This window comes from Brienomyrus brachyistius, chromosome 1 (genome assembly GCF_023856365.1).
Source record: "Brienomyrus brachyistius isolate T26 chromosome 1, BBRACH_0.4, whole genome shotgun sequence".
Taxonomy (NCBI): domain Eukaryota; kingdom Metazoa; phylum Chordata; class Actinopteri; order Osteoglossiformes; family Mormyridae; genus Brienomyrus; species Brienomyrus brachyistius.
In genome coordinates this window covers 46,081,953-46,094,541 of record NC_064533.1, presented here as the reverse complement: position 1 = coordinate 46,094,541, position 12,589 = coordinate 46,081,953, and the positions used below count along the sequence as shown (strand labels likewise).

The window sequence follows — 12,589 nt, the reverse complement described above, 5'->3', positions numbered from 1 at the left end:
TGAAGCTACATTTTCTCTCTCGATTGACTCAAGGCATGCAGACAATGGATTTTGTCTGCAAACGGAGGCTCGCTCTGCTTTTAGACTCCAGTCCACATATTATCCACCCCCTTGAGCTGGATCTCAGCAGCCTTCATGTGTTCCATGTGGGCTTTGATGCTGTTGCCATGGCAAAGGGGTAAATGAATAGGAGCTGGTGAATACAGGCTGTACTTTTCAGTGCTGTTACTAGCTAATAGCATATACATCTGCTCTGACAACAAACGTCGGAAGTCAAGGGAAGGAAGAACATACACCAAAACATCAAACAGAAAAAAAACACTTGACATGGAATTCGTTAAAAGAGGGAGTGTCTTCAGTGTAGAGGGATGTACTTGTGAAGTATATCACTGTAATCCCTCTTGTCAAGCGGAGACTCACAATAAAAATGGAACCTTTGTGAAAATATTTAATGCAGGAGGCCTGCTGTGACGGGAGATTCTTAGTTTCAGTTGCTGTCCAATGTTCAGATAAACCCATACTAACTGATCTCCATGTGAAAATATATGCGACCTCTCATACATCTCCATACATCTACATATGCACACGTACAGAGAAAACCTGTGTTTAATTTCTTTTCATTTGCATTGGAAGTTATCTGAAAATGTATGTGCAGACAGGCTGGAGAGGTTCGGTGATTGGGAAGCTCAGCGTTAGAACGGCTGTGACGCATGATGGAAATGATTTTAAATGTGGTGCGACTGGTAGTGCCAGATGTGGCGGTTTCAGCATCTTCAGGTGCAGTCGCTCTCCTGTGATTGTCCCGTACGGCAGAGTCTAGTTTTAATAGAGTATGGTGTGATAAACAAAAAAAGAATCCAGTCACTGGCAGTTTGGCTGTTGAAAGAGGTCAGAGGAGAATTCCAGATTCATTAAACCTAAGAGGAAGGTCACAAATGCAAAAATAAGGTCGGTAGAACAGTGGGGTGTTGAAAGGCATCTCTGAATGCACAGACACTGCAAACCAGAATGTGGTTCTAGTAGTAAAAGAAGGTCTAACTGGAATTTTATGGGGGCACGTAGTAAAGTCTTTACATGCTTCATTTTGTGTCCTACAGCCATGCAGATGTACAGTTATTTAGTCAATATCTTAATTTTCGTCCTACCAATTTGTCTGTTTTGTGTCATAATACGTTGAATTGCAATGCCACTATAAATTCACAATATCATTATGGGAAAAGCTGTCTAATACTTTTAGGGTTTTTGTTGTTGTTTAAAGTTAATGTCGACTGTATATTCTACAGTTTTTCTACATTTATTCATTCATCTGACGCTTCTATTCGAAGCGACTTAAAGTACAGGCAATGGTCACTATTTTCGTCTGCACCCTGGGATTTGAGTCCATGACCTTTGCGTTTTCAGCACAATACCACTGTCGCAGCATTGACAAAAACAAACACAGCGATATATTAATGAATACATCCTTACTTTGCCACACAGTGGGACGATATATACTCAGTACAAAATGGCTGCACTTGACCTATGTGGGAAATCTCCGTAGTAGCTGGAGCTGAACTGAACAGTGACCGTGTCAGCATTTGCGCTCTCGGTGTGCTGTCCATGAGCTCCTCCCACCTCAGCCTGCGGGATCTCTTGGCTGTGGACCTGTACACCACACTAGGTAACTATCGGCTGCCTGCCTCCATTTTCCTACAGTGAAGAAAAGAATACAGCAATGAATATCTGCATATTTTAATTGCTTCCCATGATAAATGTTAACCTCCAGTTAAATGCCCATTGACAGTTATTGATGATTATTGATGATTGTTATATATAATACTGATAAAGGTCAAACATGGGGCTCTAAAAATACACTAAAAAACGTTTTTGTCCATTTCTTTACATCAATCCACTTATCAAGATTATACATGACTGTGGGAACAAAAATTAGAGAAAATAGCAAGAAAAATTTAATTTCATATATTGATTAAGTCATATTTTAACAGTTGAACATTATGCTGGAGCTGTCTAGGAAGATAGCAGTATACCGTCCAGGTAGTAAACACTCACAGCAGTTTACTATATTTTGAATTTTCATAGAGAGAGAATTTTTAGAGCCGGGGTGTCAAACTCCAGTCCTGGGGGGCCGGAACCCTGTGTAGCTTAGTTCTTTCCCCGTCCCACCTCAAATTATTCAGCTCAAGAGCTGTATGGTAATTAGCACAAGGAGGGGCAAGGAGTTGAATCAGGTGTGTTAAATGAGGGGGAACCCAAAAATGCATAGGGCTCCGGCCCCCTAGGACTGGAGTTTGACAGCCCTATTTTAGAGAAAAAGAAAACTAAAGAATTGTACCACACAATATATAGGAATGCCATCCATTTTCTGTAGCTTCTTGTCCTTTTCCGGGTCACAGAGGGTCAAGAGCCTATGGACAAAGGGCAGGGAGTAACCTAGGATGGGGCGCCAACCAATCGCAGGGCATACTCACGCTCACACACGCACATGGGTACACCTATGGGCAATTTGGTAACTCTAATTAGCCTCAGCATGTTTTTGGACCGTGGGGGGAAACTGGAATACTTGGAAGAAACCTCATGATGACATGGGAAGAGCATGCAAACTCCGCACGCATGTAGCCACGGCGGAGACTCAAACGCTGGTCCCAGAGGTGTGAGACAACAGCGCTAACCACTGCACCACCCCACATAGGAATGATGACACCAATGACACAGGTACTGCTTGTAATATAGCATTGCACTTTCCAATTACTTTACAATATTGTTTTCTTTTCTTGTGTTGTAGCATTAATTAATCAAACTATTGCCGCACGTATGGCCTTCCTGAGTACTGCATTGTAGTCCACTGTACAATGCTGAGGTGTGTCCTTTGGCCCTCTCTGGATTTTTACTCTGTATTTTACTCTGATCTTTTATTTTATTGCTTATTTTGTTCAGATTGTAACAGAGGCAAATTGCTTGTACACGAAACGTCCTTGGGGAATGTAGCTGATTCTGATTCTTACTTCATTTCCTGCTCCTAAAGACACACAGTCAATAATGTCAGTGCATGTGAGAGCTGACCTGAGAACAGCTTCTGCAGAGTAGTCGTGTACTGCTGCTATTACCACTGAAGAACATTTTAAGTTACATAAGTATGACAGTAACATTGATGCCAGAATCCAAATCCCAGAACATTTGTATATACACGTACCTACTAAAATGAAGAGGACATTTCAGTAAATATTTGTTAAAAGAAGGAGCTTCCAGGCAGGCAAAATTCCTGAATTCATTACTAATATCCCATCATGCTTAAAGGTCATGTGAAAAATTCTGGGCATATACTAATTGTATTGGAGGAGATCTGAGTGACTGTTAAAGCATATTTGACATGAGATTCAACAAGGAAGGCTGTTCAAACTGGTGATTTTTGAGAAATTGATTAGTATGGGAGTTTGAGGGAAGGACATCGTCATCTATGCCTTTATCCAAAGGCACTTACGGTCGAAGGAAGGGATACAACTCATGTACGTTCCTTGGGATTTAAAACTACAACCTTCACGTTGTCAACACAATGCTTTACAACAAGGTTCCCCGAGTCTGGTTCTAAAGGGCCTGTTTACAATTTCCCTGCTCAGACACACCTACTAAACCTGGTAATTAGGTAATTAAGAGGCGCTTGAGCAGGGAAATCTGCAAACTGTGTTGGGTTCTGGCCCTCTAGGCCCGGAAATGCGGAACCCTGCTCTACATATTGACCTATATCAGCATCACATACACTACATACAATTTAACTGTGATAAAAACTGTGAAAAGTTCCACTTTTTGAGATGCGAGATACTGTTTTATTTGCGAATGTCAGGCGCCGGCCATTTTGTGAAGTGCAGTCCACTGAAAACGAAAGCTGGTCTGCACTACATAAATCCTATATTATACATACAAATAAACTATTACACGTGGTACAAAAGACACAAGCAGTGGTTTCTGAGGACTTAAACAAACTATGGTCAGGTGAGTCATCTTTCACCAAGTGTTCAACAAGCAGCCAAGTATATATGAAATAACAGACAACCTCAAGTTCTCCTTTTCTTCACTGAAGAGTCCAGGTGACCATCAGACGTGGTTTAGGTCTGGTGTTCCCCTCAAAGAGCAGGGTGAATTCCAGGGTAACGGTGTAGGAGTGGTTACTAAATGCTTCAATGAGTATGAAAACAATGTAAATCATGTCCCATTGTCATTCCATCCATCCATTTTCTGTAACCACTTGTTTCATTCAGGAACATATATACATATGTACACATATATTTTTACTTTTCATATGTTAATTTTATAGATGGTACATAAAATAAATAACATTTGGGCAATTTTTTGTTTTTATTAGTCATTCCTCCCACCCAGTTCCTGTACACTACTCATTCTACTCAGGGTTGTGGGGGGGGGGGGGGGGGGGGGGGATTCCAGGGTCTACATGCGCAAGGTAGGGAACAACTCAGGTTGGGGCACCAACCCATCATACCACTCTCTCATACACCATTTGGTAACTCCAATTTACATCAGCATAGTTTTGGATTGGGGGGGGGGGGTGAGGCGAACATGCAAATTTCACACACAGAACCCTCACAAAGACTTGAACCCAGGTCTGAAACAACGATAACCACTGCACCACATTGGTTGGTGATTTTCCATCAAAAAATCATGAACGAATATACATTCTTTCTTGCAGAATTCATGCCAAGGTGCCTCAGAATTGGTCTGGCAGCTCGTGAGAGGACCAGTGTCCCTTTAAGACATTTGAATAGTCATTTTCATTACTTTGTATATGTGTGTGCATGATTAAATGTGTATGTCAACAGCCCAAATACTACTTACTAAACCATTTAGTGTAATTGAACAAAGCATTATAAAACCACATTCATTTCTGCCTTCAAATAGTTTAGTTTCTGGTAGAAGATGATAAATAACTACAATATTTTTGTTTGTAGTCCAGTTATTTCTATTTGCCTCAGAAATTAAGTTAATTTAATAAGTGCTCACTATTATATTATCTAACCTCCAAACACTGCTTTTATATGTCAATTTTGATTATGGTACATTAAAAAACTAAAATACATGCCATAAATGAAAAAAAAAATCTGTTATGGCAATTTTACATTTCTTATTAATTTATTTTTAGTAAATTGCAAATGTGGGCAAAGGGATATAGAGAAAAACCTCGGTATTTTTTTAATTTGGTATTTCCAAGCTAGCATCTGCGGCTTAAAAGCTAAAGCCTAAGCAGGGTTACGCAAGCCGAGAGGGGCGAAGCCGTCCGAATAGCGTTACGGGCAGAGCGGGCGCTGTGGGGACGCACGCGGCGTATCCCGGCATGCCTGACAGCGACAGCGGCTCGCGGACGAGGATGAAGCTAAGATGGCAGCGTTAGCGAGACTGCGGCTCGTTCGGGCTCCAGCCAAACGCCAGCGACGGGCGCTGCCAGCCGGCACCGCGGCCCAGCTCTGAAGGAAAGCCGTACATGTCGTTCGTCCACATGCGACATTATGCCCGGGAATGTCATATTTAATCGGGCATTGATTGAAATTACCGCGCTGAAAAGGAGCGCCGCTTCGGATTCGCACCACGGAGTGTATTTTATGTCGTTTCAGTTCTAATCGGGTGCATGGAATTTTATTTTTTTCTGCATTCGAAGGACATCTAGCTTTAATGTATAAGGTCTTTTTAATGACGAATGTTAGTGACTGCAAAAAGTGAGATTTTAACTAAATGTCGCTGATGTAACATACGAGTCGTTCCACAAAATAATGATGTGCGCCGCTGCGGCGGCGGCGGCTGCAGGAGGGATCCTCTCGTCGCCTCCCACCGTGGGCTTGGGTGTCAAAGTCTTTTCAGCAGCCGGGACGGATTTTCCTTGTACGGGATTAGCTATGGGTTCGTGTCCCGGCCCGGGGGCTCAATCAGACTGCCGGAGCCGGTATCAGCTTCTGCTCTCAGGCAGAGCTTTGGGGGACATATATCGGAGGATTTACACCACAGCCATAAGCGACAAAGAGCAAGGGATTTCACAGAGCAGGTAGGTCAAAACAAATCAGAAATGCACTCTGCACTGTTAACCTAGCACTGTACATGTTTATTTCTGTCTAAAAAATAACTAGTTGACTACCTAGAAGGCTGACGAGAACGAACCTTGGCTAACTAGCTACACCCCTTCGTTAGCTATCCGGCTAGCTGCTGTACTACAATGGCTAGGGAAGTCCGTGCTGGCTAGCCTGCGAGCTAGCTGTCATAACTGGCGTTTGTTTGGCTTGTTATCTAGCTACATTTAGCTGGTTAGCTTGGCGCTTATATACTTGACGAATATACCTTTCTTTTGCGTCTATTTGTTTCTCTTATTTGGCTCATACGTTTGCCCACTAGATTGATCGTCATTTATTAGCTACCCGGGGCAGGTCTGCGGCATGCACCCTGGATCTGTTAAGGGCAAAATGCAAAAGAAACGTTGCTCTTCATTGGAGACACGTTCAGCACATTCAGGATTATATATGCAGTGTGTTTGGTTATCAAAAGGGGTCTTAATTTTATTGGGTTAGATGTGGGTGTTTGAGGCAATGACAGCCCGCGCTGCGACGCGGGGCTCCGTTGACCAGCCCTTCCTTTCACCGGGACTCCTCCGATTCAAGATCAGTATAGAGGTATCAGGATTTTTTCGTCCAGGAAATGACCGTGCATCCGTGTGCCTTGAAATGCAAATAAATAGCGGGTGTTGATGCGCTTACTATGTCCACAGCGCTGAGTTTCAGAGTTCAGTCCGTCCGTTAAACCACGTTTCGCTGACAAGCCAGCCGTGATTCATCCATGCCTGTTAAACGGGTTTATAGTTTCTTATAAACATCCCGGATCTCATCCTAGCGGTCATCTAATGTTCTAGTTACTTAGTCAGTACTACAAAGCCGAAGACAATCTGTGTTTATTTGTCCTGCGTCACTAGCTGAAATTGTATTATTGATACCAAATTAACGCAGCTTATAGTGTGATGGTTTTTCAAGCTTATTATACTGTTGTCCCCCATTGAAGCGTGCAAGGTGGTACTTCTTTAGCAAAACCCAATTATTAAAAAGAAAAAAAGACAGCTCAGTGTATTGAAATCGGCGTCTCTCCCAAACGTCTTGTTTTGAGGTGTTATAACGGCTTTGATGTGTCGTTACGCAAATAAAGAAATATATCTGTATTTTGCTATCAACTGCTGACAGTACTAAAATGCAAAGTGAAAGTATCAAAATGTGAAACACCTGTCTTTTTCTTAAATCACAAATTGAGTAATTTTTTTTGTAGACAGTGTGGTTGTAAAGCATTGTAAAATGGAATTTCTTGTGCGCTTTAGTTGTCTAGTTGTAGCTTCTTAAGTTACACAGCACATTTTTGGATTTGTTGGAAAGGGTGTTGTGCTCCCGTTATCCTCCTGAAAACAGGTTCACTTCTCTAATTACTCAGGAGACGCCTTCAAAGACTGAGAATTTGCTACCTAAAATGTTCTGTCATCCGTACACTCAGCTCTGATGATGGCCGCGCAGACTCAGAATCCGTTTATTCACCATGTACAAAAAGTACAATGAGTGTGTTTTTGCTGGTGGCATGAGTATACAATTAATCTAATCACTGTGTGTGTGATTTTTTTTTTTATTTGCAAGAAATTGTTGGTATTTATTTTTAGTGTAAACTTAGGTAAGTCTACATGCAAATTTAACATAAATCGTTAATCTTAAAATATGAAATTAGGAAAATGGTTTATTTTTGCCAAATATTTAGCTGTGCCTCCCTGTTTGCACTCTAGGTATATCTGCATCATTGCACACAGGTATATTGTCTTATCAGTGCAATAAAAAGGACATTCTTCTATACTGCCAAATCACATGCCTTTAAGCAATGGGGAAATGTAACTTTTTTTTTATATATTTCTGAATAATATTTAGACAAATATTGGAAGTTGAACAGCTACAGAAAGTATGTGCTAGGTGCAAACATTCGCCATTGAATAGCAGGTAACATAGTGGTTAAAAAAGTGTACTTGTGGTGATAATCTAGTTATGCTGCTTAGGCTAGTCTTCGTTTCTGTTGCTAGTGTGACGGTCAGTCAATATGTTCTATTTTTGTGACATGCAAGCCATTTGTGACATTGCAAACGGTATGGTGTTTCTGTTTGCCTTCTGGTTAAAGGTACTCTCTGGACAATAATGCACATTGTTAGTGTTCCATACTACCTAACCATCCTAATTTATTCCTCAGATAAGCCTTACTTTACAGTATTCATCCCCTTTCTGTAACCGCTTGTCCTATTTAGGTTTGCAGGGGGTCTATAGCCTATCCCAGAGACTCCGGGCACAAGGCAGAGAACAACCTAGGATGGGGCACCAACCCATGGCAGGGCACACTCGCACACCATTCAGTCACACATGCACACCTATGGGCAGTTCGGTAACTCCAGTTAACCTTAGCATGTTTCTGGACTGTGGGAGGAAACCAAAGTACCCAAAGGAAATCCCACGATGACACAGAGAGAACATGCAAACTCCACGCACAGAACCCCTAGCAGAGAGACAAACCCTGGTTCTAAAGCTGTGGGTTAACAGTGCTAATCACTGCGCCACCATCCTGTCCAATTACAGTACAAGCAATCTCCAGGTTACAAACAAGATCTGTTACCTAAGTCTGTCTTTAAGTCGACTTTATAGGTGTTGGAAAAATAATAATATGGTAACAATAATGACTAAAGAATTGTACAGTAATGATAGAAATAACTACTCAATGTACTGCACCTCGAACCGATGAACGGCTAAAGCTGCAAATGTTTTCATGGATGTCACAAAGTGTGTCCATTCATTATTATGCACCATTGCATTTAGCTCAAATTCTTTATCTAATGGGTTTAATGGCAGTGCGTTTGTAAGTATGAGTTGTCTGTAAGTCAGACGTTCTTAACCTGGGGACTGCCTGTATCGTTTATGAATATTTAATTTATTTTTTTATTTTGCAGAAGTATTAGTGTGTTGTCATTGTTATGAAACATTGTTGTATCGACTCATTGATCATATGGAGACCATTTTGTGCTGCACTGGGAAACGACGCTGTTAATATGTAACTGCAGAGTTTTTGTTGCATTACATTGCACTATTGTCTTTTGTTATTTAGGCTTGGGTAGCTTACGGCTGGAATCTTAATATTTTTATAAAACTGAATTGTCTTGTGCTAAGAGTTTTGGTTGAATAACAACAATAGAGTCAAGGTGGTGATGATACTTTTTTTTTTTTGGAGTTGGCTGTTTCAGTTATATAGGGCCTCGATAGACAGCTGAGTTGAAATCTTCACTGATTGGTCCATGAATCGTTTATCGAGCAGCCTGTCGAAAGTAGCATACACTGCAGACCTTTGATGCGGTATTTCGGGGTGCACAAACAGAGCTCTGCTGCTTCCTTCTCTTTTTCTCCAGAGTGGAAATCATTTGGCATAACTGGACCATCTTGTACCATCAGTTTGAAGTCTATAGTGTTGTTTTAAAAATGAAGGTCACTAATGGACTGCGCCTTTATAAAGTCACCGCTAAGTGTTTTCATATGAAGTCATGTTCTTGTGAGTGTGATCTTTATTTGCACTGAATAGAATCAATATGTCAGCTTAAGGCCAATTGTTAATGTAGCCTTCCTGAATTTGATTTAGGTGGCATGTTCCCTTGGGTGTTGGTGTGCATTTTTTAATGAGTTTCCTGCTATTAAAGTTTTTTCTATGTGTTGCATGTCCCTGAAATGGGCTAGTCTTGTTATTATGGAGATATGTTCCTCCTAGGGATTTCGATCAGTTTTCCTTTTCATACAATATCAATATGAATGTGTGGTACAGTTGTTTGTAGAAGTTTGGTCTGTCTTTTTATTTAAACTGTTGGCCCAGGCTGTTTTCAGAGGATTTTATGTCAAGAGTTTGCTGATTTTTTAAATTTTTTTTATTATTATTTATTTTTTTAAAATCTGTACCCCTCCTAATAACCAACCTTTGAAGTTAACGTGTGGTACAGTGAAAGGGCTCTTACTAATAGGCTTTCTTTGCGTACAAGAAGAAAATCATATTTGAAAGAATATAAGCATATATTCCAATGACACATTAATTTGAGAGGAATACAGCTGTTTTGGTGTAAACTGGCACTTCATATGCTGCTGTTGTAGATGATTTATAGTAATACCAACAAAGCAGAATTATGAATAATAATATATTCTCTTTATTCATTAGCATTAGCCTGCTGGATAAATGGGTGTTTCACTTAGGAAAAATAACGGCACTGATTGGTAAGTGTTGCAGTGTATAAAGAGATTGGCATAGACTGTTTAATGTTTAATCGTTTTCCTTTGGATTAAGCTCTTAGCCTACCTGCACTTAACGGTTGTTTCCTTCTGTAATGGTTTAGCTTTATGGCTGGCCTGTTGTCATCCTAATCTAAAATTTCTTGTCCCTTATTAGCAATGAAATTAGAGCTGAAAAAAAACGACCATCAGTATGTATCTTAAACGGAATTTGTCGTGTAGGTGGGACTACCAGTTAACATCCTGGTTTTCACGGCAATACTGCAGATTCTGATAAGTCAACCAACTAGAGTGGGTTTTATCAAATGAAAATTTGTTGAAATTGTTGAAATTATGTTAGCGCAGTTGAGCATAATTGTAGTGGCAACATGCTGGTCTCGGTGCAGTGGATGGCCACTGCTTCTCATACGCTCCATTCTGTCTCTGTGCTTATTTTTTCGGTCACCAGTTTGGCTGTGTCATCCTTTGGATTGTTTTTGTGCTGGTGTTTATACCTGCAGACTGGCTGACCAGGGGTAGAATGTATGTGAGGCCTTTTGAAAAGTACAGGCGATTGTAGCAAGGAGAGTGTGTGTCTGAGAGACAGAACTCTGCTTCCATAGGAGAATCCTCCTAGTCCCCACTAGTGTTCAGTGTCTTAAATGCAACATTCTTGATTGTGAATAATGTCTGAAGAACAGTGATGGCTATGTATGACTGTGCTATAGGGTTGGTGATATACGCAGACACAGATAAGCATGCATGTATGTCACTCCAAGCATGCTACTTGCATTTTTTTTAGCTGATAAAATAACGTGACGGCATAACGGAGCAGAATTTTGCTGCTGATCATGGTTTCTCTATGAAATGATCAGTGGGTGGGCCCGAATTAATTATGATTGAGAAAAAATGTTACAGGCCTTAATAAGCCATCCAAAGCAGCGGGTCTCAAACATTTTACAGTGCGCATGTTACCTTGCTTTGTGTCTGCCCACTTTGTAAATGAAGGCGATAATTGAAGGTTAATCACTGTTGGATACTGACATCAGGTCTATCACCGATATCATCATCATCATCATCATCATCATCATATTGCACAAGCTTATTGTGCTACATTGTTTACTGTAGATACGTTTGGCCATAAAGTGTATCTGGACAGTGACTTGCCCAACATCTCATTCTGAAATCAAGGGTATTATGCTGTGTTCCATTTACCTCGGAGGTCGGGAGTCGGTGTTGCGTATGACGTCACACCTGAGTTAGGCACTTTCTGATACAAATTGAAAAATCATTTAGCAATATTAGGCACCTGTTTCATAAAGCAGGACTTCTTGCTTAGCCAGACAACTTATCAGATTTAAGTTACCCCAGTTTAAATGGCCTTGATTTTTGTTAGACAAATCACACTCCCTTAAATCCAAAACATTATTTGTCTAAGCAAGATCCGGCTTTCTGAAACATGCCCCAATTCTAGCCAGGTTCATCGTTAGCCATTGTTAGCAATACCAGTAGATGACAACACATCACATAGTATTTTGAGCATAAAACACTGTAGCAACATGGCCACAGATAGCGGTTCAACAGTTTCATGTGTGCTGCCAATTTAATGAGCCATAAATAAGACATGAGTGCTAATAAACGGTATAACGCTACAGCTTTAATTTCTGTTGATAAAGGGCGCAGCCATCTTGAATTCTGAGGTTGGGGTTGTGTAGATTCCTGTGACTTTCTGAATAATAATTCCAACTTCAGGGGGCGTTCCAGTTGAATTTTCCAACTACGAACTCGAGATTTCCGAGTTATGTGTGCAAATGGAACGCATTAATGTGAAGTTGGTCGGCCCATTGTTGGTTCAATCACATTTGCTCTTCTGGGAAGGCTTCCCATTAGATGTTGGAACGTTGCCAGTGGGATTTTCTGCAATTCAAGTTGGGTATTGGTGTTTGAGTGATAAGGTCCCTTTCTGTGAGCTTCTGTGTCCAAACACTTCACAACTGAACTTGCCCCGAGACATTTTGACATTTACTTTCACTTCACTTGCAGTATGATACAGCAGGACTAGAAGCAAAACAACACAGAAAAATCACACACGAAGATCACGGACATAACGATGCAAAACAAGGAGGAAGTACAGTTTAAAGTTGAACTGATAGACAAATATTTTGTTACATGTTCAATCGGCATGGACAGTGCGCATATCGACACATTTTTGGCACTAATGGAACCTCCTCATACATAGCAATCTGACGACTTGGAAAGTTGTGTAGTGTGAACTTAGCTTCATCCTTGCTCAT

General features: G+C 40.8%; 1 protein-coding gene across 11 annotated transcripts in view; it reads left to right on the top strand.

Moving 5' to 3' along the window:
• The first annotated feature begins 5,343 nt into the window (after nt 1-5,343).
• Nucleotides 5,344-12,589, top strand: part of mycbp2 (MYC binding protein 2) — a 75,494-nt gene continuing 68,248 nt past the window's right edge. For all 11 annotated transcript variants that reach the window (XM_049022841.1, XM_049022824.1, XM_049022896.1 and 8 more), the window contains exon 1: nt 5,344-6,043. In XM_049022841.1, the coding sequence (XP_048878798.1) occupies nt 5,775-6,043 (269 nt within the window). In that variant the 5' untranslated portion in view covers nt 5,344-5,774. The remainder of the gene's footprint in view (nt 6,044-12,589) is intronic.